General features: G+C 60.9%; 2 gene segments (V, D, J or C); both read right to left on the minus strand.

Moving 5' to 3' along the window:
• Positions 1-8,447: 8,447 nt before the first annotated feature.
• On the minus strand, positions 8,448-9,661 carry LOC130023139 (immunoglobulin alpha-2 heavy chain-like). The segment is given in 3 exon segments: positions 8,448-8,839; positions 8,919-9,236; positions 9,388-9,661. Coding segments are annotated over 3 exon segments (984 nt in total).
• A 6,027-nt stretch (positions 9,662-15,688) lies between these two features.
• LOC130023141 (immunoglobulin heavy constant epsilon-like) lies at positions 15,689-20,139 on the minus strand. The segment is given in 8 exon segments: positions 15,689-15,772; positions 15,840-15,973; positions 17,623-17,958; positions 18,363-18,680; positions 18,765-19,002; positions 19,059-19,087; positions 19,169-19,462; positions 20,079-20,139. Coding segments are annotated over 8 exon segments (1,494 nt in total).
• Between the last annotated feature and the right edge of the window lie 5,335 nt (positions 20,140-25,474).

Consider the following 25,474-nt stretch of genomic DNA (forward strand, 5'->3'; position numbering starts at 1 on the left):
GTGAGCCTATCCCTCACAGCTCAGGGTCAGCCTGTCACTCACAGCTCAGGGTTGGCCTTTCCCTCACAGCTCAGAGTGGGCCTGTCCCTCATAGCTCAGGATAGCCTGTCACTCACAATTCACGATGAGCCTGTCCTTCACAGCTCAAGGTGAGCCTGTTCCTCCCAGCTCAAGGTCAGCCTGTCCCTCACAGCTCAGGATAGCCTGTCACTCATGGATCAGGGTTGGCCTTTCCCTCACAGCTCAGGGTGAGCCTGTCCCTCACAGCTCAGAGTCAGCCTGTCCCTCACAGCTCAGGGTGAGCCTGTCACTCACAGCTCAAGGTCAGCCTGTTCCTCACAACGCAGGGCCCAAATGATCACACAGTTCAGAGTCAGCCTGTCCCTCACAGCTCAGGGCTTGTTTGTCCCTCACAGCTTAGGGTCAGCCCGTCCCTCACAGCTCACAGTCAGTCTGTCCCTTATGGCGCAGGGTGAGGCGGTTCCTCACAGCTCAGAGTCAGCCTGTCGCTCACAGCTCAGGGCTTGTCTGTCCCTCACAGCTTAGGGTCAGTCCGTCCCTCACAGCTCAGGGTCAGCCTGTCCCTTATGGCTCAGGATTGGCCTGTCCCTCACAGCTCAGGATTGGCCTGTCCCTCACAGCTCAGGGTGAGTCTGTTCCTCACAGCTCAGAGTCAGCCTTTCCCTCACAGCTGAGTCCCACATGGTCACACAGTCCTTGGCCCCTGCCCCACTTCTGCCCTCTCCCTCACCCGTGGCTTCAGTCCTAGTCAAGCTGCCGTTTGTCCCACTCTGCCTGTGCTCAGGCCAGAGCCCCCCGTGGCCCCACTGGTGGGGGCCTGTACCCCGCACTGGCCTGCCTCCCATGCCGAGTCCCCTGCCCCACCAGGGCCCGGTAGCTGTGTGCCGAGTCCCTCTGGCCGCATCCAGGGCCACACAGTGCCAGTGCCCTGGCCAAGGCGGCTGCGCCACTCTGAGACCAGAATGTTCCCGCCTGCTCTGCCCCTCCACCTGACAGCCCCTGACTCTGACCCGGGGCTTCCTCGGTCACCCCAGCAGCTGGCCGACCTCTGACCCCGAGCTCCCCAAGAGCACAGGGCACCCCCACCTTTCAGCTCGAGGTGTAAGTGTGTGCAGGAGTGTGAGAGCATGCATGCGTGTCTGAGGGCGAGCACACACATGCTCCTTGCGTGCACGTTGCTTGTCCCTGCGACTCTCCCGTCCTCTTGCCTCCCTGTGTCTGTCTGTCTCGTCTCCCCATTCCTGTCTCTGTCTCTCCCTCTTCCCCCATGCCTCTGCCCCTCCCTGTCTCTGCCTCTCCCATCCTTCCCTTTCTGTCTGTCTCTACTCTGTCTCTACTCTGAGAGTGTCCCCTTCCCTGTGAGCGTCTGTCCCTCTGTCACCATCTGACTTCGTCCCTGTCTGTCCCTGCTGCAGTGGCCCAGGCGGATGCGCTTGTCCTGCATGGGCCTGTGACAGTGGTTGTGCCCACAGGTCGCCCACGATGGGGTCTCTGGCATCCCAGTATCGTCCTGGCTGTGGGTGCAGGAGGAGGGCGGGTGCTGGCGACAGGCAAACCGTCTGGGGATGGATCAGGACCCCTGAGCCTGTGGCGATGGGGAGGATCACCTCACAGCCCAAGCAGGAATGGGCAGGCAGCAGCCCAGGGTGACCAGGTGTGGATGGGCCTGGTGTGAAGGGAATGGAATGGCCTAGTGTGACTGGGCGTGGACGGGGCCTGGTGTGACTTGGCAGATGCCGGCTGCGTGGTCTGGGCCTGCCCATGGATGACTTGGCTGACGTTGCTTGTGTCCAGCAGGCCAGCCTCACTCCTCTGGACCGGGTTTGACCTCCTAAGCCAGGCCCGGTCCGAGGCGGCTGACACAGCGGCCTGGCCCTCCAACTCCCCGGCTGGTGCCGCGGCCCAGTCCCCTGCCCAGGCCCACCTGCCTGGCGTGGCTTTGGGACTCTGGTCTCAGAATAGCAGTTTCTGCAGCTCGCTATGACTCAGAGGCCCCAGGTGCCGTGTGGGGCATTTTGGCAGGTGATGGATGTCAGAGACAGAAAGAGAAAAACAAGAGGCGTACACGTCCGCCCCCTCCTGTCTCCCCGCACCCCTGTGGCAGGCCCGGGGCAGGGGTCTGCCCCTGGGCCCAGCAGGGATTCTCCTTGGCAGACACCCCTGAAGCCCCTGCTCAGCCCCACAGACCCCTGGGCTGGGGTCAGGGGTCAGAGGGCAAGGGGGTGAATCCTCCCAGGCCCTTCCTGAAGATTCAGCCAGTACCAGGGTCGGGAACAGGCAGGGGCAGACTGGTGGCTACTAGGAACAGGGTCCAGATTCACTGATGGCCTAAGGTGAGGTAGGGGAGGGATTACTGGTACAGGCCTCCACAGGTTGTGTCCAGGACTCAGGGACAAGGACAGGCCCAGTGCTGAGTCTTAGATCTGTACAGATTCTAGTGGCCAGGGTGAGGCTCCAGATAACTGCACCAGACCCAGAGATTTAACCAGAATTTAGTGACCGGGTCCAGTGACTAGGACACGTGATCAGAGGACAGCTCATTCCCCAGGATAAGGGGCCCATGACCAGAAGGAATGAGTGGCCTCAGCACTGGGGCTCAGGAATCAGGATGTGGGCCAGGACCCGAACCAGGGCTGAGTGAGCAGGACCAGGCTAAGTGACTAGGACTGGGCTGAGCGGTCGACCAGGGTTGAGTGATCAGGACCAGGGATGAGTGATCAACTAGGACTGAGTCATCAATGAGGACTGAGTGATCAACCAGGACTGAGTGATCAACTAGGGGTGAGTCATCAACGAGGACTGGGTGATCGGGACCAGGGCTGAGTGATCAACTAAGGGCTGAGTGATTGGGACCAGGGCTGAGTGATCAGCTAGGACTGAGTCATTATTGAGGGCTGAGTGATCAACTAGGACTGAGTGATAGGGAACAGGGCTGAGTGATCAGGATCAGGGCTGAGTAATCGGGACCAGAGCTGAGGAATCAATTAGGACTGAGTGATCAACTAGGGCTGAGTGATTGGGACCAGGGACGAGTAATCAGGTCCAGGCTGAGTGATCAACTAGGGCTGAGTAATCAACCAGGACTGAATGATCAGGTCCAGGACTGAGTGATCGAGACCAGGACTCAGTGATCGGGTCCAGGACTGAGTGATCAGGACATGGGCTGAGTGATTGAGGCCAGGGCTGAGTGATCAACCACACTGAGTGATCAACTGAGGCTGAGTGATTGGGACCAGGGCTGAGTTATTGGGACCAGGACTGAGTGATTGGGACCAGGACTGAGTGATTGGGTTCAGGACTGAGTGATCAACAAAAACTGATCAACAAAGACTGAGTGATCAGGACCTGGGCTGAGTGATCAGGACCAGGACTGAGTGATTGAGGCCAGAGCTGAGTGATTGGGACCAGAGCTGAGTGATCAACTAGGGCTGAGTGATCAGGACCAGGGCTGAGTGATCAGAACCAGGGCTGAGTGATCAAGGCCAGGGCTGAGTGATCAACCAGGATTGAGTGATCAACTAGGGCTGAGTGATCAACCAGGACTGAGTGATTGGGACCAGGGCTGAATGATAGAGACCAGGGCTGAGTGATCAACTAGGGCTGAGTGATCAACTAGGGCTGAGTGATAGGGACCAGGGCTGAGAGATTGAGGCCAGGGCTGAATGATCAACCAGGACAGAGTGATCAACTAGGGCCGAGTGATCAACCAGGACTGAGTGATCGGGACCAGGGCTGAGTGATCAACCAGGACTGAGTGATCGGGATCAGGGCTGAGTGATAGGAACCAGGGCTGAGTGATCAACTAGGGCTGAGTGATCAACTAAGGTTGAGTGATAGGGACCAGGGCTGAGAGATCGAGGCCAGGGCTGAATGATCAACCAGGACTGAGTGATCAACTAGGGCTGAGTGATCAACCAGGACTGAGTGATCAACTAAGGTTGAGTGATAGGGACCAGGGCTGAGAGATCGAGGCCAGGGCTGGATGATCAATCAGGACTGAGTGATCAACTAGGGCTGAGTGATCAACCAGGACTGAGTGATCGGGATCAGGACTGAGTGATCAACCAGGACTGAGTGATCGGGATCAGGGCTGAGTGATAGGAACCAGGGCTGAGTGATCAACTAGGGCTGAATGATCAACTAAGGTTGAGTGATAGGGACCAGGGCTGAGAGATCGAGGCCAGGGCTGAATGATCAACCAGGACAGAGTGATCAACTAGGGCCGAGTGATCAACCAGGACTGAGTGATCGGGACCAGGGCTGAGTGATCAATTAGGGCTGAGTGATAGGGACCAGGGCTGAGTGATCAATCAGGACTGAGTGATCAACTAGGGCTGAGTGATCAGGACCAGGGCTGAGTGATTGGGATCAGGGCCGAGTGATCGGGACCTAGGCTGAGTGATCGGGACCTGGGCTGAGTTTTCAGACTTGTACCGAGTGACTAGGACTCAGGCTGAGTGATCAGGACCAGGATTCAGTGACCGTGATGTGGGGCAGTGGCAGAGTCAGCCCAGGGACCTTCTGTCTGCTCTTTTCTCACACTCTTTACACTGAAGCCTGTCCGGGGCTTTTCCTTAGGTGAGCATGGGTTGGTGAGGTGGGACGCAAGAGGGAACTCAGTGCCACACGCCCTGGTCGCCCCTGGCCACGCAGTGGTCTGTGCTTGGCGCATGTCCAGCCCGCCCGCAGTCAGAGTCTGGGCCCTTGGTCTCAGCAGCGTTTATTGCTCTGGGTGGGCTGAGTGGGGGCTGCGTGGCTGCAGTTTGCTCCCTGCGAATCCAGGAGGGATCTGGCCGTGGGCAGCGTCGGAGGCGAGCGAGTGCCCACTCCTCTGTCCAGCCCTGTGTCCGCCTGGCGGCTGGCCTGGCCATGGGGTCACCCTGGGGCGCACTGGCGGGGCCCTTGGAGCTGAGGCCCCGCGCTCCCGGTCAGTACTGGGGTCCGTCTTTGCTGCTGGCTTGTCCCCGGACACTCGTCATGGTCAGCGCAGTGCTGTAGAAGAGGCTGAGGAGGAAGAGGGTGAGCAGTGTGACGGTGGTGGGCCACAGGCTGGCTCCCGGCGCGTCCTCTTCATGCGGCATGTCGAGGATCTCCCAGCAGAACTTCTGAGAGCCTACAACACACGAAAGCCTGCGTGTGGAGCGCTGCGTGGCGCTGGGAACACGCCTGCCTCGGGACGGGAGCGGCCCTGGCTGCCGGGGAGGGGAGGCGTGCCTTTTGCTGCTCTGGGTTCAAGCACAAAGCGCGGCCTCCTGCGTCTCAGCCCCCGGCTTCAGGAAATCAGCGGCAAGTCCCTGCAGCCTGAGAGCCGCGAGGGTTCCAGGCGAAGTCGAGAGCGGGGCTTGGGTTCCTGGGTCCAGGGGCAGACATGCACGACCAGGAACCCCACTCCTGCCCCTCCCCCGCCCCAACGTGGCTGAGAGGCCCGAGCTACAAGGCGGCCCAGGCAGGGGTGCCAGCAAGACAGCACAGCCCTGCTGCTCGGGGGCAGGGCAGAGGTAGATGGCAGTTGGGCTGCTTGTCACAGGGTGACACATCCAATCATTCACGCCTCTTCACCCCGCCCTTTCTGGGCCATGCCTGGGGGTTACTCCTGGCTCTGCACTCAGGTATCGCTCCTGGAAGTGCACAAGGGACCCTATGGGGTGCTGGGGATTGAGCCTGGACTGCCACTTGCAAGGCAAATGCCCGCCCCACTGTGCTATCACTATCATCTGGCCCCTCACTTCTCTTCCCATCCATCCATCCATCCATCCATCCATCCATCCATCATCCATCCATTCACCCACCCATCTACCCATCCATCCATCCATTCTTTCTCCACCCAGCCACAGACCCATTTGTCATCCATCATTCATCCACCCTCTATTCATTTACCCACCCACCTAGCCGTCCATTAATCCATTATTTATCCATCAGCTACCTACCATCTACCTATCCATCCATCCATCCACCCATCCATCCATCCATCCATCCACCCACCCACCCATCCATCCATCTATCCATCCATCCATCCATCCATCCATCCACCCACCCATCCATCCACCCATCCATCCATCCATCCATCCATTCATCCATTCATCCATTCTTTCCCCACCCAGCCACAGACCCATTTGTCATCCATTATTCATCCCCCCACCATTCATTTACCCACCCACTTAGCCGTCCATTAATCCATTACTTATTCATCTACTACCTCCCATCTACCTATCCATCCACTCATCCACCCATCCATCCATCCACCCATCCATCCATCCATCCATCCATACATCCATTCATCCATTCTTTCCCCACCCAGCCACAGACCCATTTGTCATCCATCATTCACCCACCCACCATTCATTTACGCACCCACCCAGCCGTCCATTAATCCATTATTTATCCATCAGTTACCTACCATATACCTATCCATCCATCCATCCACCCATCCATCCATCCATCCACCCATCCATCCATCCCTCCATCCATCTTCTCTTTACCCACCCATCCACAGACCCATTTGTCATCCATCATTCATCCACCCAACCATCCATCCACCCACCCACCCATCCACCCATCCATCCATCTATCCATCCATCCACCCATCCATCCATCCATCCATCCATCCCTCCATCCATCTTCTCTTTACCCACCCATCCACAGACCCATTTGTCATCCATCATTCATCCACCCAACCATCCATCCACCCATCCACCCATCCAACCATCCATCCATCCACCCATCCAACCATCCATCCACCCACCCATCCATCCACCCATCCATACATGCCTCCATCCATCTACTATTAACCCACCCATCCACAGACCCATTTGTCATCCATCATTCATCCACCCACCCACCTGCTGTCCATTAATCCATTATTTATCCATCTACTCCCTACCATCTACCTATCCATCCACCTGTCCTCCCATCCATTAATCCATATTTATCCACCCCTCACCCGTTCATCCATTCACCCGTCCATCCATTCATAATTTACCCTCCCATCTCTCCACCTGCCCCTCAAGCACTGGCTGCCCGCCCCCACCCAGTACCACTCATCCTCGTTATGTATTGAGATTGCCCCTCTCTGCGACCACCCCTCTCTGCGGGCCCCTTGCCTGTGACTTCTCTGCCTTTGCTGTCCCCCAGGCCTCCCCTCCCTTGGTGGCTGGAGTGCCTTCTCTATGGCAGCACTTGTCTCCCAGCTGTTCATCTCCCATTGCCCTCAGAGACCGGCCCCCCAAGAAGGGCAGTGGCCAGGCCACCTCTGTTACCTGCGCTTTGGCCCTGGGAGCAGAGGGAGGCAGCCGGGGAGGTGCCCGGGGTGTCCAGGACATGTGGGATGATATCAGGCCTCACTGCCCCCTGGTGGGAGGTCTGGGCCCAGGTGTCCCCAGAGCAGAGATGGGCTTCCCTTGGCCACCTGTCTTTCATGGGTGCAAGTAAAAGCAAGAGCGGGAACTCTGTCCTTTGCCCCCTGCCCTGCCCTGTCTATGATTCAGGACCAGGAGAGGGTGGGAGAGTTGCGTGTGGGGCCAGGCAGCAAGCAGGGGCGTGTCCCGGAGGGGCCTGAGGGGCTGGACTCTGAGTGGAGTCCAGTAGCATGCACAGACGCTACCAGGGGCCCAGGCGGTGGGACGGGGCCTGTGAAGCCTGGGGGGGCGCTTGGGCCGGGGCTACCTTCACCCACCTGCCCCTGCAGGGCTCAGGCAAGCGAGTGGGAGTGTGTGCGCGAGCATGTGCATGTGTAAGGAGTGTGCAAGAGTATTGTGCACTGTGCAAACCGAGTGTGAGTGTTTGGGAGACAGTGTGCATGTATCAGAGTGTGTGCAAGAGTCTTGTGCACTGTGCAAATTGAGTGTGTGTGAGAGAGCGTGTGCATGTGTCAGAGCATTTGCAAGAGTATTGTGCGCTGTCGAATCCGAGTGTGAGCATGTGGGAGAGAGTGTGCATGTATAACTGAGTGTGCAAGAGTATTGTGCACTGTGCAAACTGAGTGTGAGTGTGTGGAAGAGTGTGTACGTGCAACTGAGTGTGAACACACACAGAAGTATTGCACCTGTGTGTGCAAAGTGTGTGGGTGGGAGAGTTACGGTTCCAGGTGTGTGCAAAGTGAGCACGTGGGAGAACTGTGCACAGTGTGTGGAAACGGCGTGAGGACGAGAGCACGGTGTGCGGCGTGTACGCCCCGTGTGAGCGTGCGTGGAGCGCGTGGTGTGCCCATGTGAGGCGTGCCACACGCCGAGAGGCCCTGGAACTAGCCTCCCGCCGCACAGCCAGACGCCATCCCCCCAGGGCGTCTCGTGGCCCCCACACGCGTGCTTGCACACACACACACGCACACACTTGCGCACGCGTGCCTGCGCGGGCTGCGGGGCGCGGGGACAGAAGCGCGGGCTGCTTTGGGCAACAGGAGTTTATTGAGGAGGGCCGGGCAGGGCGGCTCAGTAGCAGACGCCGTCCGCCTCCGCCATGATCACAGACACGTTGACGTGGGTGGGTTTACCCGCCAGGCGGTCGATGGTCTTCTGGGTGAAGTTCAGGGGCAGGCCCTCGTGGCCCACCATGCAGGAGAAGCTGTCGCCCTTCTTCCAGGTCTGGGCATCCACGCGCAGCACGCTGGTCACGGCAAAGGTGCCGGCGTCGTGGGGCTCGGGCTCGGAGCTCCAGGTCATGAAGTTCTCGCGGGGCAGCTGCTGGTTCCCATGGAGCCACAGCACCACCACGTCCTCGGGTTTGTAGCCCCGCACCAGGCACGTCAGCGTCACCAGCTCCTCCAGGCCCACCTCCTCCGACGGGGGCGGCAGCAGGTGCACCTGGGGCGGGATGGTGGTTCCTGCGGGAGAGAGAGGCGGCTCAGGCGCTGGGCGGGGAGGAGCCATGCCCAGGCACGCGGAGCACAGAGGGGGGCCCACCTTGGGTCTTGGAGATGGTGGTGGTCAGTGGTTTCTTGAGGTTGGGGTGATTGACCGTGCAGGAGAAGCTCTGCCCGCGGTTCCACAGGTCGGTGACGTCCGACAAGTAGCTGGACACGCTGAAGCAGCCACAGGAGTTCTCCTGGACTTCCCCCTTGACCACCGTCATCCCGGACGAGGGTGACCAGGAGAAGGTGGCTTGCTCAGGGTTCCTGACGCCGGTCAGCGTGCACGTGAGGTTGGCCTTGAAGCCCAGCAGGAGGTCCTCCAGGGCCGGCTTGTACAGGGTCACACGTGGGTCACATGGAAGAGGCTCAACTATTGTAGGAGTTGGAGAAGGAGGTCACATTGAACAAGAGAGGCGACGGGTCAGTGGCCCTGCCAGCCCGTCTGGCCCATGCGCTGCCCCTCCAAAGGACACGGCCTGAGGCCCGCCCCCCCTCCCCCCCCGCCCGGGCTGCCTTCTTACTTATGCAGGGCACTTCCACCGTCTGGGTCTTGCCATTATGCTCCACCCGACACATCGCTTTGTCTTTGCACTTGTCAGCTCCCAGCTGGCTGCTCATGGTGTACAGGCCATTGGATCCGAACACGGGGGTGTAGTTCCTGACGGAGTCGTCGCTGGGGCTCCAGGTCACGGTGGCGGGCAAGGGTAAGAAGTCTCGGACGAGGCAGCCCACGACCACAGGTTCGGAGGGATGACAGCTCACGGTGCTCAGCGGGAAGACGCTGGGGTTCTGCATGGTGGCTGAACACAGGAGATGTGAGGGCGGGCTGACTCTGGGCCCCAAGACAGCCACCGCACCGCCCTCACCCGTGTGCGCCCCTGAGCACCAGCCTCCCGAGTCCAGCCAGGCTCGTGCCCACAGCTGACCCCGTGAGCGTGGCCTCCACACAGGCTTGGCAAACGGGGCTTAGCACCCTCAGGCCACTGTCCCGCTGACTGCCCAATGGCGGGTGCCCTCAGCTTTGCAGACGGGCTTTGCTTTTGGTCCCCAGTGCCCACCTCCAGGAGAACTGGCCACTGTCCACCCACTGTCCTGATGTCCACTCACACACCCAGAGTCCTTTTCCGACCAGGGCAGCAGTTGCCTCCACGGTTTGACCAAGAACAGGTCAGTAACTCTGCCCAGACAGGGCTTCCAGGAGGCCTGACCTCGGGACTTCCGGTTCCTTCCACCAGGATGCAGTCATGGCACATGTGGTGATGCCCTGAGACCGAGGCAGCTGCGCCAGGGCTCAGGGTAGGGACACATCACAGGCCAGGCCCACCCCCAGTGCCTGCCCCCCACTCACCCCACCAGCTGCCTCTGCTCATCTGGATCAGCCCAGCTCAGCCCAACCTAGCTAGGCTCTACCCAATGAGTTCAGCAGAGCTCAGTTTACCCATTTCATCTCAGTTAGCCCAATTCAGCACTAATCATCCCTGCTCAGCCCAGCTCAAACCTGCCCAGCCCTGCTCAGCCCTGCTCAGCCCAGTTAGCTCGGATCATCCCTACTCATCCCTGCTCGGCACAGTTAGCTCAGCTCAGCCCTGCTCAGCCCTGCTCAGCCCTCCTCAGCTCAGCTCAGCCCTGTTCAGCCCAGTTAGCTCAGCTCAGCCCTGCTCAGCCCTGCTCAGTCCATCTCAGCCCTGCTCAGCCCAGCACAGCCCTGCTCAGTCCAGTTAGCTCAGCTCAGCCCTTCTCAGCCCTGCTCAGCCCATCTCAGTCCTGCTCATCTCTGCTCAGTTCTGCTCGAACCAGTTAGCTCAACTCAGCCCAGTTAGCTCAGCTCATCCCTACTCATCCCTGCTCGACCCAGTTAGCTCAGCTCAGCCCTGCTCAGCCCAGTTAGCTCAGCTCAGCCCAGCTCAGCCCTGCTCAGCCCAGTTAGCTCAGCTCAGCCCTGCTCAGCCCTGCTCATCCATGCTCAGTTCTGCTCGAACCAGTTAGCTCAACTCAGCCCAGTTAGCTCAGCTCATTCCTACTCATCCCTGCTCGACCCAGTTAGCTCAGCTCAGCCCAGCACAGCCCTGCTCAGGCCATCTCAGCCCTGCACAGCCCTGCTCAGCTCAGCTCAGCCCATCTCAGCCCTGCTCAGCTCAGCTCAGCCCAGCTCAGCCCAGTTAGCTCAGCTTAGCCCAGCTCAGCCCTGCTCGACCCAGTTAGCTCAGCTCAGCCCAGCACAGCCCTGCTCAGCCCATCTCAGCCCTGCTCAGCCCATCTCAGTCCTGCTCATTCCTGCTCAGTTCTGCTCGAACCAGTTAGCTCAACTCACCCCAGTTAGCTCAGCTCATCCCTACTCATCCCTGCTCGACCCAGTTAGCTCAGCTCAGCCCAGCACAGCCCTGCTCAGCCCTGCTCAGCTCAGCTCAACCCTGTTCAGCCCAGTTAGCTCAGCTTAGCCCAGTTCAGCCCTGCTTAGCCCAGTTAGCTCAGCTCAGCCCTTCTCAGCCCTGCTCAGCCCTGCTCAGTTCTGCTCGAACCAGTTAGCTCAGCTCAGCCCAGTTAGTTCAGCTCATCCCTACTCATCCCTGCTCAGCCCTGCTCAGCTCAGGTAGCTAAGCTCAGCCCTGCTCAGACCAGCTCAGCCCAGTTAGCTCAGCTCAGCCCAGCTCAGCTCAGCCCAGCTCAACCCTCCTCAGATCAGTTAGTTCAGCTCAGCCCAGCTCAGCTCAGCCCAGCTCCGTCCTGCTCAGCCCATCTCAGTCCTGCTCAGCCCTGCTCAGTTCTGCTCGAACCAGTTAGATCAGCTCATCCCTACTCATCCCTGTTCAGCTCAGCTCAGCCCTGCTCAGCCCAGTTAGCTCAGCTCAGCCCAGCTCAGCCCTGCTCAGCCCAGTTAGCTCAGCTCAGCCCTGCTCAGCCCTGCTCAGCCCTGCTCAGCCCTGTTCAGCCCAGTTAGCTCAGCTCAGCCCTGCTCAGCCCAGTTAGCTCAGCTCATCCCTACTCATCCCTGTTCAGCTCAGCTCAGCCCTGCTCAGCCCAGTTAGCTCAGCTCAGCCCAGCTCAGCCCTGCTCAGCCCAGTTAGCTCAGCTCAGCCCAGCTCAGCCCTGCTCAGCCCAGTTAGCTCAGCTCAGCCCTGCTCAGCCCTGCTCAGCCCTGCTCAGCCCAGTTAGCTCAGCTCAGCCCTGCTCAGCCCAGTTAGCTCAGCTCATCCCTACTCATCCCTGTTCAGCTCAGCTCAGCTCTGCTCAGCCCAGTTAGCTCAGCTCAGCCCAGCTCAGCCCTGCTCAGCCCAGTTAGCCCTGCTCAGCCCAGCTCAGCCCTGCTCAGCCCAGTTAGCTCAGCTCAGCCCAGCTCAGCCCTGCTCAGCCCAGTTAGCTCAGCTCAGCCCAGCTCAGCCCTGCTCAGCCCAGTTAGCTCAGTTCATCCCTACTCATCCCTGCTCGACCCAGTTAGCTCAGCTCAGCCCTTCTCAGCCCTGCTCATACCTGCTCAGTTCTGCTCGAACCAGTTAGATCAGCTCAGCCCAGTTAGCTCAGCTCATCCCTACTCATCCCTGTTCAGCCCAGCTCAGCCCTGCTCAGCCCAGTTAGCTCAGCTCAGCCCAGCTCAGCCCTGCTCAGCCCAGTTAGCTCAGCTCAGCCCTGCTCAGCCCTGCTCAGCCCTGCTCAGCCCAGTTAGCTCAGCTCAGCCCTGCTCAGCCCAGCTCAGCCCTGCTCAGCCCAGTTAGCTCAGCTCTGCCCTGCTCAGCCCAGTTAGCTCAGCTCATCCCTACTCATCCCTGTTCAGCTCAGCTCAGCCCTGCTCAGCCCAGTTAGCTCAGCTCAGCCCAGCTCAGCCCTGCTCAGCCCAGTTAGCTCAGCTCAGCCCAGCTCAGCCCTGCTCAGCCCAGTTAGCTCAGCTCAGCCCTGCTCAGCCCTGCTCAGCCCTGCTCAGCCCAGTTAGCTCAGCTCAGCCCTGCTCAGCCCAGTTAGCTCAGCTCATCCCTCCTCATCCCTGTTCAGCTCAGCTCAGCCCTGCTCAGCCCAGTTAGCTCAGCTCAGCCCAGCTCAGCCCTGCTCAGCCCAGTTAGCTCAGCTCAGCCCAGCTCAGCCCTGCTCAGCCCAGTTATCTCAGCTCAGCCCTGCTCAGCCCTGCTCAGCCCTGCTCAGCCCAGTTAGCTCAGCTCAGCCCTGCTCAGCCCAGCTCAGCCCTGCTCAGCCCAGTTAGCTCAGCTCAGCCCAGCTCAGCCCTGCTCAGCCCAGTTAGCTCAGCTCAGCCCAGCTCAGCCCTGCTCAGCCCAGTTAGCTCAGTTCATCCCTACTCATCCCTGCTCGACCCAGTTAGCTCAGCTCAGCCCTTCTCAGCCCTGCTCATACCTGCTCAGTTCTGCTCGAACCAGTTAGATCAGCTCAGCCCAGTTAGCTCAGCTCATCCCTACTCATCCCTGTTCAGCCCAGCTCAGCCCTGCTCAGCCCAGTTAGCTCAGCTCAGCCCAGCTCAGCCCTGCTCAGCCCAGTTAGCTCAGCTCAGCCCTGCTCAGCCCTGCTCAGCCCTGCTCAGCCCTGCTCAGCCCAGTTAGCTCAGCTCAGCCCTGCTCAGCCCAGCTCAGCCCTGCTCAGCCCAGTTAGCTCAGCTCAGCCCTGCTCAGCCCTGCTCAGCCCAGTTAGCTCAGCTCAGCCCAGCTCAGCCCTGCTCAGCCCAGTTAGCTCAGCTCAGCCCAGCTCAGCCCTGCTCAGCCCAGTTAGCTCAGCTCAGCCAGCTCAGCCCTGCTCAGCCCATCTCAGTCCTGCTCAGCCCTGCTCAGTTCTGCTCGAACCAGTTAGTTTAGCTCAGTCTAGTTAGCTCAGCTCATCCCTACTCATCCCTGCTCAGCCCTGCTCAGCCCAGTTAGCTCAGCTCAGCCCTGTTCATCCCTGCTCAGCCCAGTTAGCTCAGCTCAGCTCAGCCCTGCTCAGCCCAGCTCAGCCCTGCTCAGCCCAGTTAGCTCAGCTCATCCCAGCTCAGCCTGGTTAGTCCAGCTCAGCCCAGTCTACCAGGTTCAGCACAGTTCTGGCCAGATCAGCCTAGTTAATACTGACCAGCTCATTCCAGGACCATCTAATCCATCTGCGCTCAGGCCAGTGTAGTCTGCTCAGCCTGGGTCAGCCCAACTCAGACTGACTCAACCCAGCCCTGCCTGGTTCAGCTCAGCAGCTGGTCCAGTCCGGTCCTCTTCAGCCCAGTTCGGTCTGGCTAGTGCTGTGACTCCGACTTGTTCCGCCTGGCTCTGGTCACTCAGCTCACCCAGTCGAACCGGTGATCTGCTCCCTGCAGCCTGTGCCGGGCTCTTCCCCGTGGGCAGATGGGGCCAGGAGAGCCGACACGCACCTGCGTGTGCTGGGGGTCTGGGTGCCCTGCAGGTCCACCTGTCTTCAGCAGCCCCCGACCTGTTCTGAGCGGTGTGACAGGCTGTGAGGGGCTCTCCAGGGAAGGACAGTGTCTGCCCACAGACGGGGTCCCTTGCCCACTTCCTGCCCGACGGCGGCCTCAGACAGGCCGTCTGCTCTCTGGTCAGGCTGTGGCGGGGCAGGTGCATGTGACCAGGGCTGTGGTCCCTGGGAACCTGTCTGTCTAGGTCATGCGGCCACTCATGGGTCTGGGCGGGGGCCACTGGGGGCCAGAGACACTGTGGTCAGGAATGTTAGCGTGTGACTGTGTCTCTGTGTGTGTGTCTGAGTGTGAATGTACCAGTGTAGCAGGGTGTGTGTCTGTGAGTGCGAGTTTATGTGTGAGTGTGCATCCAAGTGTGTCTGAGTGTGCCACTGGGTCCGAGTGTGAATGTACCAGTGTACCAGGGTGTGTGTCTGTGAGTGTGTTTGTATGTGAGAGTATGTCTCTCTGTGTCTGAGTGTGCCTCTGAGTCCAAGTGTGAATGTACCAGTGTACCAGATTGTGTGTCTGTGAGTGCGAGTTTGTATGTGAGTGTATCTTTATGTGTGTCTGAGTGTGTCTTTGAGTCTGAGTGTAAATATACCAGGATGTGTGTCTGTGAGTGCGAGTTTGTATGTGACTGTGTCTCTGTGTGTGTGTTTGAGTGTGCCTCTGAGTTTGAGTGTGAATGTACAAGTGTGTGTGTCTGTGTGAGTTTATATGTAACTGTGTCTCTGTGTGTGTCTGTGTGCCTCTGAGTCCAAGTGTGAATGTACGAGTGTGTGTGTTTGTGCGAGTGTGTATCCGAGTGTGTCTGAGTGTGAGTGCTGAGTCTGTGTGAGCAGGGGAGGGCAGAGGTGTGGTCTTGACTTCCAGATGTTCTTCCGGGATGAGCCCGTGTCTGCCCAGCCAGGCAGGTCATGGACAGCAGGGTCATGGCTGGACTGCAGCTGGTACCATGGCCCTGCCCCTGTGCCATCCCCTCTGTGGCCTTTCGGATGCCCCCTTCCCGCCTCAGCCCTGGGGTCCCTTCGGGTGTGGGGGACTGCTCACGGGGCACTCACTCTGTGCTGTGTTCTGGATTCCCCAGAGACCCTCGCATCTGTGGGAGCTGGAGGCCAGCATGGTGGGCACATAGGGACAGGGGCTGTCCCGGGGTCCGAGAGATGCCCCTCCCTCTGTTCTCCCACAAGTCACCTCCCAGCTCCCGCAAGGTGGCAGGAACCCTCAGGCAGAGGATGTGGAAAGACCTTTACTTGGCCCCAAGGGAAGGGACAGGAGAGCAGGGTGGCAGGGCTGGGCCCGAGGGTGGCACGGCCCAAGGGGCTGGATGGGAGGGCTGGCGGGGCCTCCCAGGGGCCGCCCGGCTGGCTCCACCGGCTCTGAGGACACGGTGCTGAGGGGCCGTGCGGCGGGCTCTGCCGTCCAGGGCTGGTGCTTCCTCCCGGGCACTATGCTGCCGGCCACGGGATGTTGGTGTAGTCATGGGAGGTCTTGGGGGGCTCCTGCGCCCCCACCATCAAGGTCCGGTGCACCTGCGGGGGTGGGGACTCAGGGCTGCCCTCTGGGGGCACCCCTGTGCCCCCGCGGCCCTGTGCCCACCTTGCAGAGGGTGACAGCGGCACCGTAGCCGACGCTGAGCATGAAGAGGGTGATGAAGGCGAGGAGGCTGCTCCACAGCCCGGCCAGCTCCAGGCTCTCGGCCGCGTCCACGCACATGTCCTGCAGCACCAGCTCTGCAGGCACCGGCTGTCAGCCAGCCTGGGGGGGCTCCGGCCCTACCCGCCCCCGCCTGCCCCTGCGTCCCACCGCCCAGGACCTCAGCCTTGCTGGTCACCAGGCCGGCATGCCTGGGTCCTCCCCTGCTCCCCTGACCATCTGGGGACTCCCGAAGTGGCAGGAACCCCCTGAAGGAGAGGGGGAGCAGGGCTGTGGGAGCCCACAGCCGCCCCACTGCCCCCGTGGTCCCCATGTATGTCTGCCGAGCCGGGGGTGGGCATGGGGGCTGGCTCCGTGGGATGAGGCATGCCACGGGCCACGTGGCCCTGCACCCGATGTGTGCACAAGTGTGCTCTGTGTCTGTCCACGAGCAGGCCTGCTTGTGTGTGCATGTGTGTATGCATGTCTGTGCGGAAACTCCTGTGTGTCAATATGTCACGTGTTTATGCATATGCATATCTGAGTATGTGCTGGTATTCATGGGGAGCTGGACGTGCAGTGACCGAAAGGAACCTCTGGGGAAGAGTGTCCCACCTCCCCTGACCCATGATGTGGGGGAAGGGCCGGGGTGGCCTGGATAGTGTGTGGGGGGCTAAGTGTGGGGCATGTATGGGGCAAGTATGGGGACATGTGTGTGTGGGCATGTGTGGGGGGCGCCATGTGAGGGACTGTGGGGGGGCATGTGTGTGTGGGGGGCATGTGTGTATGTGGCCATGAGTGTGACCATGTGTGGGGCAATGTGGGGCATGTGTGTTTGGGGGCCTTGTGTGAGGGCATGTGTGTATGTGGGGGAGCATGTGTGTATGTGTGGCCATATGTGTGTGTGGCCATGTGTGAAGGCATATGTGTGTGGGGGGGCCGTTTTGGGGGAACATGTGTGTATGTGGCCATGTCTGGGGCAATGTGTGTGTGGGGGCCTTGTGTGAGGGCATATGTATGTCTGTGGGGCCATGTGGGGGACATATGTGTGTGTGTGGGGTCAGGTGGGAGGCATGTGTGTGTGGGGGGCATGCATATATGTGGCCATGCGTGTGGCTATGTGTGAGGGCATGTGTGGGGCAATGTGTGTGTGGCCATGTGTGAGGACATGTGTGTGTGTGGAGGGGCCATGTGGGGGATGTGTGTGTGGGGGCATGTGTGGGGGGGCATGTGTGTGTGGGGGGGCATGTGTGAGGGCATGTGTGTGTGGGGGCCTGTGGGGGGCATGTGTGTGTGGGGGGCATGTGTGTATGTGGCCATGCGTGAGGCCATGTGTGGGGCAATGTGTGTGTGTGTGGCCGTGTGTGGGGGCATGTGCGTGTGTGTGGGGCCATGCATGTGGGGCCGTGTGTGTGAGGGGCCATGCGTGTGGCTTAGTGTGTGGGGCTGCCTGGGGGTGCTTGGAGGGGCCGTGTGCCCTGGCAGGTGCCTGACTGAGGCGGGGTATGTTGGTGGCCGTGTGGCGACATGTGGGGGAGGTGCTTCTGGGAGCTGCTCCCTCTCCCCAGGCCGCTCGGGTGGCCGTGGGCCCGGGTGTATCCGGCTGGACTTGGGGGGAGGCTGAGCATCGACCCAGGCTGGGCGTCAGGGGCCCGTCCCCAGGAGCCCCGAGAATGTGGCCAGGACGCAGGGCTCAGCGTGTTTATTGTCCCCGGGGAGGGTGGCAGCCCCACGGCCGCTCATTTACCGCGGGCCTTGGACAGCGACCGGTCCAGCGTGCGGGGCTGGGGCAGCGCCTCGTGCACGGCCCGGCAGGAGAAGGTGGTGCCCTTCTCCCAGTCCTGCCGGGCCACCTCCAGGCGGCTGAAGACGAAGAAGCGGGTCCCGGCTCTGCTCATCGGCTGCGGCTGCGTGGTGGCCTGATGCTCCGCGCCCTCGTGGGCCTGGTCCCGCAGCCACAGCACCGAGATGTCCGCGGGGAAGAAGTTCTGGACCAGGCAGGTGAGGGTCACCTTGTTCGTGCTGGCCGCACCCTCATCTGGAGTCTTGAACACGTAGATCTCAGGGGCTGCCCGCTGGCCTGTGGGAGGGCGAGGTCAGCCCCGCTCAGCCCCACTCTGTCCCATCGGGCTCACGGCCCGCCCCGCCCTCGGCAGGCCCCGCCCACTCCCCGCCCCGCCCACAACCCGCTCCGGCCCCGCCCTCGCCCCGCCCACCCCCCTTGCTGACACCCCCGCCCAGCTCTGCCCTCGACCAGGTCCTGCTCAGGCCCCTCCCAAGCCCTGCCCAGCCCTGCCTCACCGGCTCACATCCCGCCCTGCCCCCGCCCCCTCCTCATGCCCTGTCCCCCTCGCACCCCCTTGCCCGACCCACCCGTGCCCACGCCCCAGGCCCAGCCCCACCCTCACCCACCCCTTCCCGCCCACCTTGCCCTCGCCCCGCCCACTTTGCCCTCGCCCCGCCCTCGCCCCGCCCACCCGCTTACCCGGGTCTTGGCGAGGGAGCACACGATCTTCCTGGGCAGGTCCGGATGCTCCAGCACGCACTGGAATGTCTCGCCCTCCACCCAGTCCTGGGTGAGCACGGCCAGGGTGGACGTGACACTCAGGGTGCCATTGTGGTGCCGCTTCGTGAATGTCATGGCTTTTCCGGTGGAGGTTTTGCCCCCCTGCAGCCACCTGAGGCTCATGCCGTCCTCCCGGGCCAGGTCCACCACCAGGCACGTGAGCTTGGGCGCCTTCTGCACGTACAGCTCGACAGGGCTGGGCGGGCTCAGGTAGACGCGCACGCCGCGGGGCTCAGGGTCTGGGGGTTGCAAGGTCAGCGTGAGCCCCGGGGAGCCTGGGGGCCAGGCGGGGCCGGCAGGGCGGGCGGGCAGTAGGGGCGTACCTGAGCACTTGCGGGCGTGCTCCTCAAAGTTGTGGCCTTCGTAGGTGGCCCGGCAGGTGTAGGTCCTCTCCGAGACCCACTGGCCCTGGGTGATGTTTACCTCGCTGTAGGTGGAGGACAGCCCGTCCTCCTGCTTCAGGGTGCCCACGTAGGGGGCTATGCTGTTGGACTCTTCCTCGTCCACCAGCCAGGTGACGCTGACGTTCTCGGCAGGGACGCCCAGGATGAGGCACAGGAGCTGGATGGGGGTGCTGGTGTCGCCGCTGGGGTTGCAGGAGGAGTGGAAGAGCTTACGGTGAGGCGGGGGATGTTATTGCGGCAGGCTGGGTGGAGGGGGGGAGTTGGCGCCAGAGGCCCCCAGACTCACTCCTACACCCGGACGAGCCCCCGGCTGCGCTGCTCACCTGAGAAGGTCCTGTTGGAGGGCGGGGACGCCCCATGCACCACGCTGCAGGTGAAGGTCCCCGAGGCCTGTGCCCCCGGGACTCTCAGCTGGCTGACGGTGGTGTAGAGGCCAGAGGAGTGCAGGGAGGCGGGGAGGGTGACCACGCTGCTCTGCAGGGCACCTGTGTCCCAGGTCACGGCCACAGGCTCCGGGAAGAAGCCGGTGACCAGGCAGCCGAGCACCACAGCCGAGGCGGCAGCAGCATCTTTGCAGCAGGAAGCCAAGGGGAAGACGGATGGGGCCTTGCTGGACACTGGGGCAAGGACAGTGAGTGTGAACGCGGGCACCACCTGGCATCTGCAGCCCAGCCTTGGCCCTGGCTTCTCCCTTCCTGGTCCCTGTCCGGGGCACTGGACCCTTTATGGATCTGGGCATCTTACTCCCCTCTGATGCTGCTGAGTCCCTGCGTGCCTGAGGTTCCGTGATGGGCCCAGAGCAGCCTGGGCCAGCAGCCCACCTCGTCCCCGCTGGGATCAGGAAGCGCCTGGGGTGCTGGGGGTCACTGCCCTCCTGTGGCCCCCACTGGGTCAGGGGCCCCAGAACCCCCAAGCCTCCGGGCTCCCCCTTTCCACCCCAGGCTGGGGGCAGAGGTCCCTTCTGGGCCCTCAGTGCGTCTGCAGCTACCCCGCCCCAGGTCCTGTCCCTGCTGGGGCTCAACTGCGCAGCCCCCATGCACACCCCTCTATGGGTTAGCCTGGTGCTGCCCCTTACCGCTCGTGTCAACGGGCTGACCTCTACACCCACGCAAGGGTCCAGGGCCCCATGAAATCGCCCCTCAACCCTCCTCAGGTGAGGCGGCCTTCACACCACATTGGGCTCCTTGGTCTGAGATTAACAAGCTTGATTCCTCGGCTTGACTCCCACCTCACTTGGAACACCCGAGAACAGCTGCTTCCTCAGGTCCCGCTTTGAGGAGGATAGGGCCTTCATCAGCCGAGCCGAGCCTGCCTAAGTCAGCTCTGTCCAGGTAAACCCAGGTCAGCACAGCTCAGCCCAGCTCAGTCCTGCTAAGTCTAGCTAAGCCCAGTTCAGCCCAGCTCTGTCCAGCACAGTCTTGCTCAGTCTAGCTAAGTCCAGCTCAACCCAGCTCAGCCTAGTTCAGTCCAACACACTATGCTCAGTCTTGGTCATCCCAGCTTAACCCAGCTTAGTTGAGCTCAGCCCAGCTTAGCCCTAAAGTTAGCTAGGCTCAGCCCTGATACGTCTTGCTCGTGCCAGTTAGCTCAGCTTAGCTTATCCTAGCTCAGTCCAGCTCAGCCAAGCTCAGCCCAGCTCAGCCCAGCTCTGTTCTGCTCAGCCCAGCTAAGTGCAGCTAAGTCCTGCTCAGCCCAGTTTAGTCCTGCTCAGCCCAGCTCAGTCCTTCTCAGCTCAGCTCAGCCCAGCTCAGTTCTGCTCAGCCCAGTTCAGTCCAGCTCAGCCCAGTTCAGTCCTGCTCAGCCCAGCTGAGTCCTACTCAGCCCAGCTAACCCAGCTCAAACCAGCTCAGTCCTGCTCAGCCCAGCTCAGCCCAGGTATCTCAGCCCAGCCCAGCCTAGCTCAGCCCAGCTCAGTCCAGCTCAGCCCAGCTCAGTCCAGCTCAGCCCAGCTCAGTCCTGTTCAGCTCAGCTCAGTCCAGCTCAGCCCAGCTCAGTTCTGCTCAGCCCAGCTCAGTCCAGCTCAATCCAGCTCAGTCAGCCCAGCTCAGCCCAGCTCAGTCCTGCTCAGCCCAGATCAGTCCAGCTCAGCCCAGCTCAGTCCTGCTCAGCCCAGCTCAGTCCTGCTCAGCCCAGCTCAGTCCAGCTCAGTTCAGCTCAGTCAGCCTAGCTCAGTGCAGCTCAGTCCTGCTCAGTCCTGCTCAGCCCAGCTCAGTCCTGCTCAGACCTGTTCAGCCCAGCTAGTCCAGCTCAGCCCAGCTCAGTCCAGCTCAGTGCAGCTCAGCCCAGCTCAGCCCTAAAGTTCTTTCAGCTCAGCCCTGCTGAGCCCTGCTCAGCCCAGTTAGCTCAGCCCAGCTCAGTCCTGCTTAGCCCAGCTCATCCCAGCTCAGTCCTGCTCAGCCTAGCTCAACCCTGCTCAGTCCTGCACAGTCTTGCTCAGTCCAGCTCATCCCAGCTCATCCTAGCTCAGCCCAGTTAGCTCAGCTCAGCCCAGCCGAGCCCAGCCTAGCTCAGCCCAGCTCAGCCCAGATCAGTGCAGCTCAGTCCAGCTCAGTCAGCCAGCTCAGTCCAGCTCAGCCCAGCTCAGTCCTGCTTAGCCCAGCTCATCCCAGCTCAATCCTGCTCAGTCCAGCTCAGTCCAGTTCATCCCAGCTCATCCCAGCTCAGCCCTAAAGTTCGCTCAGCTCAGCCCTGAAGAGCCCTGCTCAGCCCAGTTAGCTGAGCTCAGCCCAGCCCAGCCCAGCCTAGCTCAGCCCAGCTCAGCCCAGCTCAGTCCTGCTCAGCCCAGCTCAGTCCAGCTCAGCCCAGATCAGTCCTGCCCAGCTAGCCCTAAAGTTCGCTCAGCTCAGCCCTGATAAGCCCTGCTCAGCCCAGTTAGCTCAGCCCAGCTCAGTCCTGCTTAACCCAGATCATCCCAGCTCATACTGCTCAGTCCAGCTCAGTCCAGCTCAGCCCAGCTCAATCGAGCTCAGTCAGCTCAGCTCAGTCCTGCTCAGCCGAACTCAGTCAGCCCAGCTCAGTCCTGCTCAGTCCAGCTCAGCCCAACTCAATCCAGCTCAGTCAGCTCAGCTCAGCCCAGCTCAGTCCAGCTCAGCGTAGCTCAGCCCAACTCAGTCCAGATCAGTCCAGCTCAGCCCAGCTCAATCCAGCTCAGTCAGCCCAGCTCAGTCCTGCTCAGTCCAGCTCAGCCCAACTCAATCCAGCTCAGTCAGCTCAGCTCAGCCCAGCTCAGTCCAGCTCAGCCCAGCTCAGCCCAGCTCAGTCCAAATCAGTCAGCTCAGCTCAGTCCAGCTCAGTCCAGCTCAGTCCTGCTCAGCCCAGTTCAGTCCTGCTCAGTCCTGCTTAGCTCAGCTCAGTCCTGCTCAGCCCAGCTCAGTCCAGCTCAGTCCTGCTCAGTTCAGCTCAGTCCTGCTCAGTCTTGCTCATCCCAGCTGAGTCCTACTCAGCCCATCTCAGCCCAGTTAGCTAGCTCAGCTCAGCCTAGCTCAGCCCAGCTCAGTCCAGCTCAGCCCAGTTCAGCCCAACTCAGTCCAGTTCAATCCAGCTTAGTCCAGCTCATCCCAGCTCATTCTAGGTCAGCCCAGCCCACTCCTGCTCAGCCCAGCTCCGTCCAGCTCAGTCCTGCTCAGCCCAGCTCAGTCCAGCTCTGTCCAGCTCAGTCCTGCTCAGCTCAGCCCTGCTCAGCCCACCTCAGTCTAGCTCAGTCCTGCTCAGCCCAGCTCAGTCCAGCTCAGTCCTGCTCAGCCCAGCTCAGTCCAGCTCAGTCCAACTCAGTCCTGTTCAGCCCAGCTCAGTCCAGCTCAGTCCAGCTCAGCCCAGCTCAGTCCAGCTCAGTCCAGCTCAGTCCTGCTCAGCCCAGCTCGGCCCAGTTCATTCCTGCTCATCCCAGCTGAGTCCTACTCAGCCCGTCTCAGCCCAGTTAGCTAGCCCAGCTCAGCCTAGCTCAGCCCAGCTCAGTCCAGCTCAGCCAGTTTAGCCCAACTCAGTCCAGCTCAATCCAGCTGAGTCCAGTTCATCCCAGCTCACTCTAGGTCAGCCCAGCCCATTCCTGCTCAGCCCAGCTCAGTCCAGCTCAGCCCAGCTCAGTCCAGCTTAGTCCTGCTCAGCTCAGCCCTGCTCAGCCCAGTTCAGTCCAGCTCAGCCCAGCTCAGCCCAGCTCAGTCCAGCTCAGCCCAGCCCAGTCCTGCTCAGTCCAGCTCAGCCCAGCACAGTCCTGCTCAGTTCTAGCAGGAGCTCTCCCAGTCCTTCTCTGTCCAGCTCTGTCTAGCTTAGTTCTCAGCCCAGGCCAGCGGCTCAGTCCTGACAGCTCAGCCCAATTCAGAGCACTGCAGTTCAGCTAGCTCAGCCCAGCCCTGCTCCTCCCAGTCTGTCTGTCTCTACTCTGAGAGTGTCCCATTCCCTGTGAGTGTCTGTCCCTCTGTCACCGTCTGACTTCGTCCCTGTCTGCCCCTGCTGCAGTGGCCCAGGCAGATGCGCTTGTCCTGCATGGACCTGTGACAGTGGTTGTGCCCACAGGTCGCCCACGATGGGGTCTCTGGCATTCCAGGATGGTCCTGGCTGTGGGTGCAGGAGGAGGGCGGGTGTGGGTGACAGGCAAACCGTCTGGGGATGGAGCAGGACCCCTGAGCCTGTGGCGATGGGGAAGGTCACCGCACAGCCCAAGCAGGAATGGGCAGGCAGCAGCCCAGGGTGACCAGGTGTGGATGGGCCTGGTGTGAAGGGAATGGAATGGCCTAGTGTGACTGGGCGTGTATGGGGCTTGGTGTGACCGGGTGTGGATGGGGCCTGGTATGACTTGGCAGATGTCGGCTGTATGGTCCGGGCCTGCCCATGGCTGACTTGGCTGACGTTGCTTGTGTCCAGCAGGTCCAGCAGGCCAGCCTCACTCCTCTGGACCGGGTTCGTCCTCCTAAGCCAGGCCCGGTCCGAGGCAGCTGACACAGCGGCCTGGCCCTCCAACTCCCCCGGCTGGTGCCGCGGCCCAGTCCCCTGCCCAGGCCCACCTGCCTGGCGTGGCTTTGGGACTCTGGTCTCAGAATAGCAGTTTCTGCAGCTCGCTATGACTCAGAGGCCCCAGGTGCCGTGTGGGGCATTTTGGCAGGTGATGGGTGTCAGAGACAGAAAGAGAAAAACAAGAGGCGTACACGTCCGCCCCCTCCTGTCTCCCCGCACCCCTGTGGCAGGCCCGGGGCAGGGGTCTGCCCCTGGGCCCAGCAGGGATTCTCCTTGGCAGACGCACCTGAAGCCCCTGCTCAGCCCCACAGACCCCTGGGCTGGGGTCAGGGGTCAGAGGGCAAGGGGGTGAATCCTCCCAGGCCCTTCCTGAAGATTCAGCCAGTACCAGGGTTGGGAACAGGCAGGGGCAGACTGGTGGCTACTAGGAACAGGGTCCAGATTCACTGAAGGCCTGAGGTGAGGTAGGGGAGGGATGACCAGCACAGGCCTCCACAGAACATGACCAGGACTCAGGGACCAGGACAGGCCCAGTGCTGAGTCTTAGATCTGTACAGATTCTAGTGGCCAGGGTGAGGCTCCAGATAACTGCACCAGACCCAGAGATTAAACCAGAATTTAGTGACCGGGTCTAGTGACTAGGACACATGATCAGAGGACAGCTCATTCCCCAGGATAAGGGGCCCATGACCAGAAGGTGTGAGTGGCCTCAGCACTGGGGCTCACTAATCAGGATGTGGGCCAGGACCCGAAACAGGGCTGAGTGACCAGGCTAAGTGATCAACAAGGCTAAGTGATGAGGACAGGGCTGAGTGGTCGACCAGGGCTGAGTGATCGGGACCAGGGCTGAGTGATCAACTAGGACTGAGTCATCAATGAGGACTGAGTGATCAACCAGGACTGAGTGATCAACTAGTGCTGAGTGACCAGGACCGGCTAAGTGATTAGGATAGGGCTGAGTGATCAACCAGGGCTGAGTCACCAATGAGGACTGGGTGACCGGGACCAGGGCTGAGTGATCATCTAAGGGCTGAGTGATTGGGACCAGGGCTGAGGGATCAACTAGGATTGAGGCATCATTGAGGGCTGAGTGATCGTGACCAGAGCTGAGGGATCAATTAGGACTGAGTGATCAACTAGGGCTGAGTGATTGGAACTAGGGATGAGTGATCTGGTCCAGGCTGAGTGATCAACTAGGGTGGAGTAATCAACCAGGACTGAATGATCAGGTCCAGGACTGAGTGATCAGGTCCAGGACTGAGTGATCAACCAGGACTGAGTGATCAGGACCTGGGCTGAGTGATCGAGGCCAGGGCTGAGTGATCAACCAGACTGAGTGATCAACTAAGGCTGAGTGATTGGGACCAAGGCCGAGTGATTGGGTTCAGGACTGAGTGATCAACAAGGACTGAGTGATCAGGACCTGGGCTGAGTGATCAGGACCAGGACTGAGTGATCGAGGCCAGGGCTGAGTGATTGGGACCAGAGCTGAGTGATCAACTAGGGCTGAGTGATCAACAAGGACTGAGTGATTGGGATCAGGGCTGAGTGATAGGAACCAGGGCTGAGTGATCAACTAGGGCTGAGTGATCAACCAGGACTGAGTGATCGGGACCAGGTCTGAATGATAGAGACCAGGGCTGAGTGATCAACTAGGGCTGAGTGATAGGGACCAGGGC

This window comes from Sorex fumeus, unplaced genomic scaffold (assembly GCF_029834395.1).
Source record: "Sorex fumeus unplaced genomic scaffold, SorFum_2.1 ptg000022l, whole genome shotgun sequence".
Taxonomy (NCBI): Eukaryota; Metazoa; Chordata; class Mammalia; order Eulipotyphla; family Soricidae; genus Sorex; species Sorex fumeus.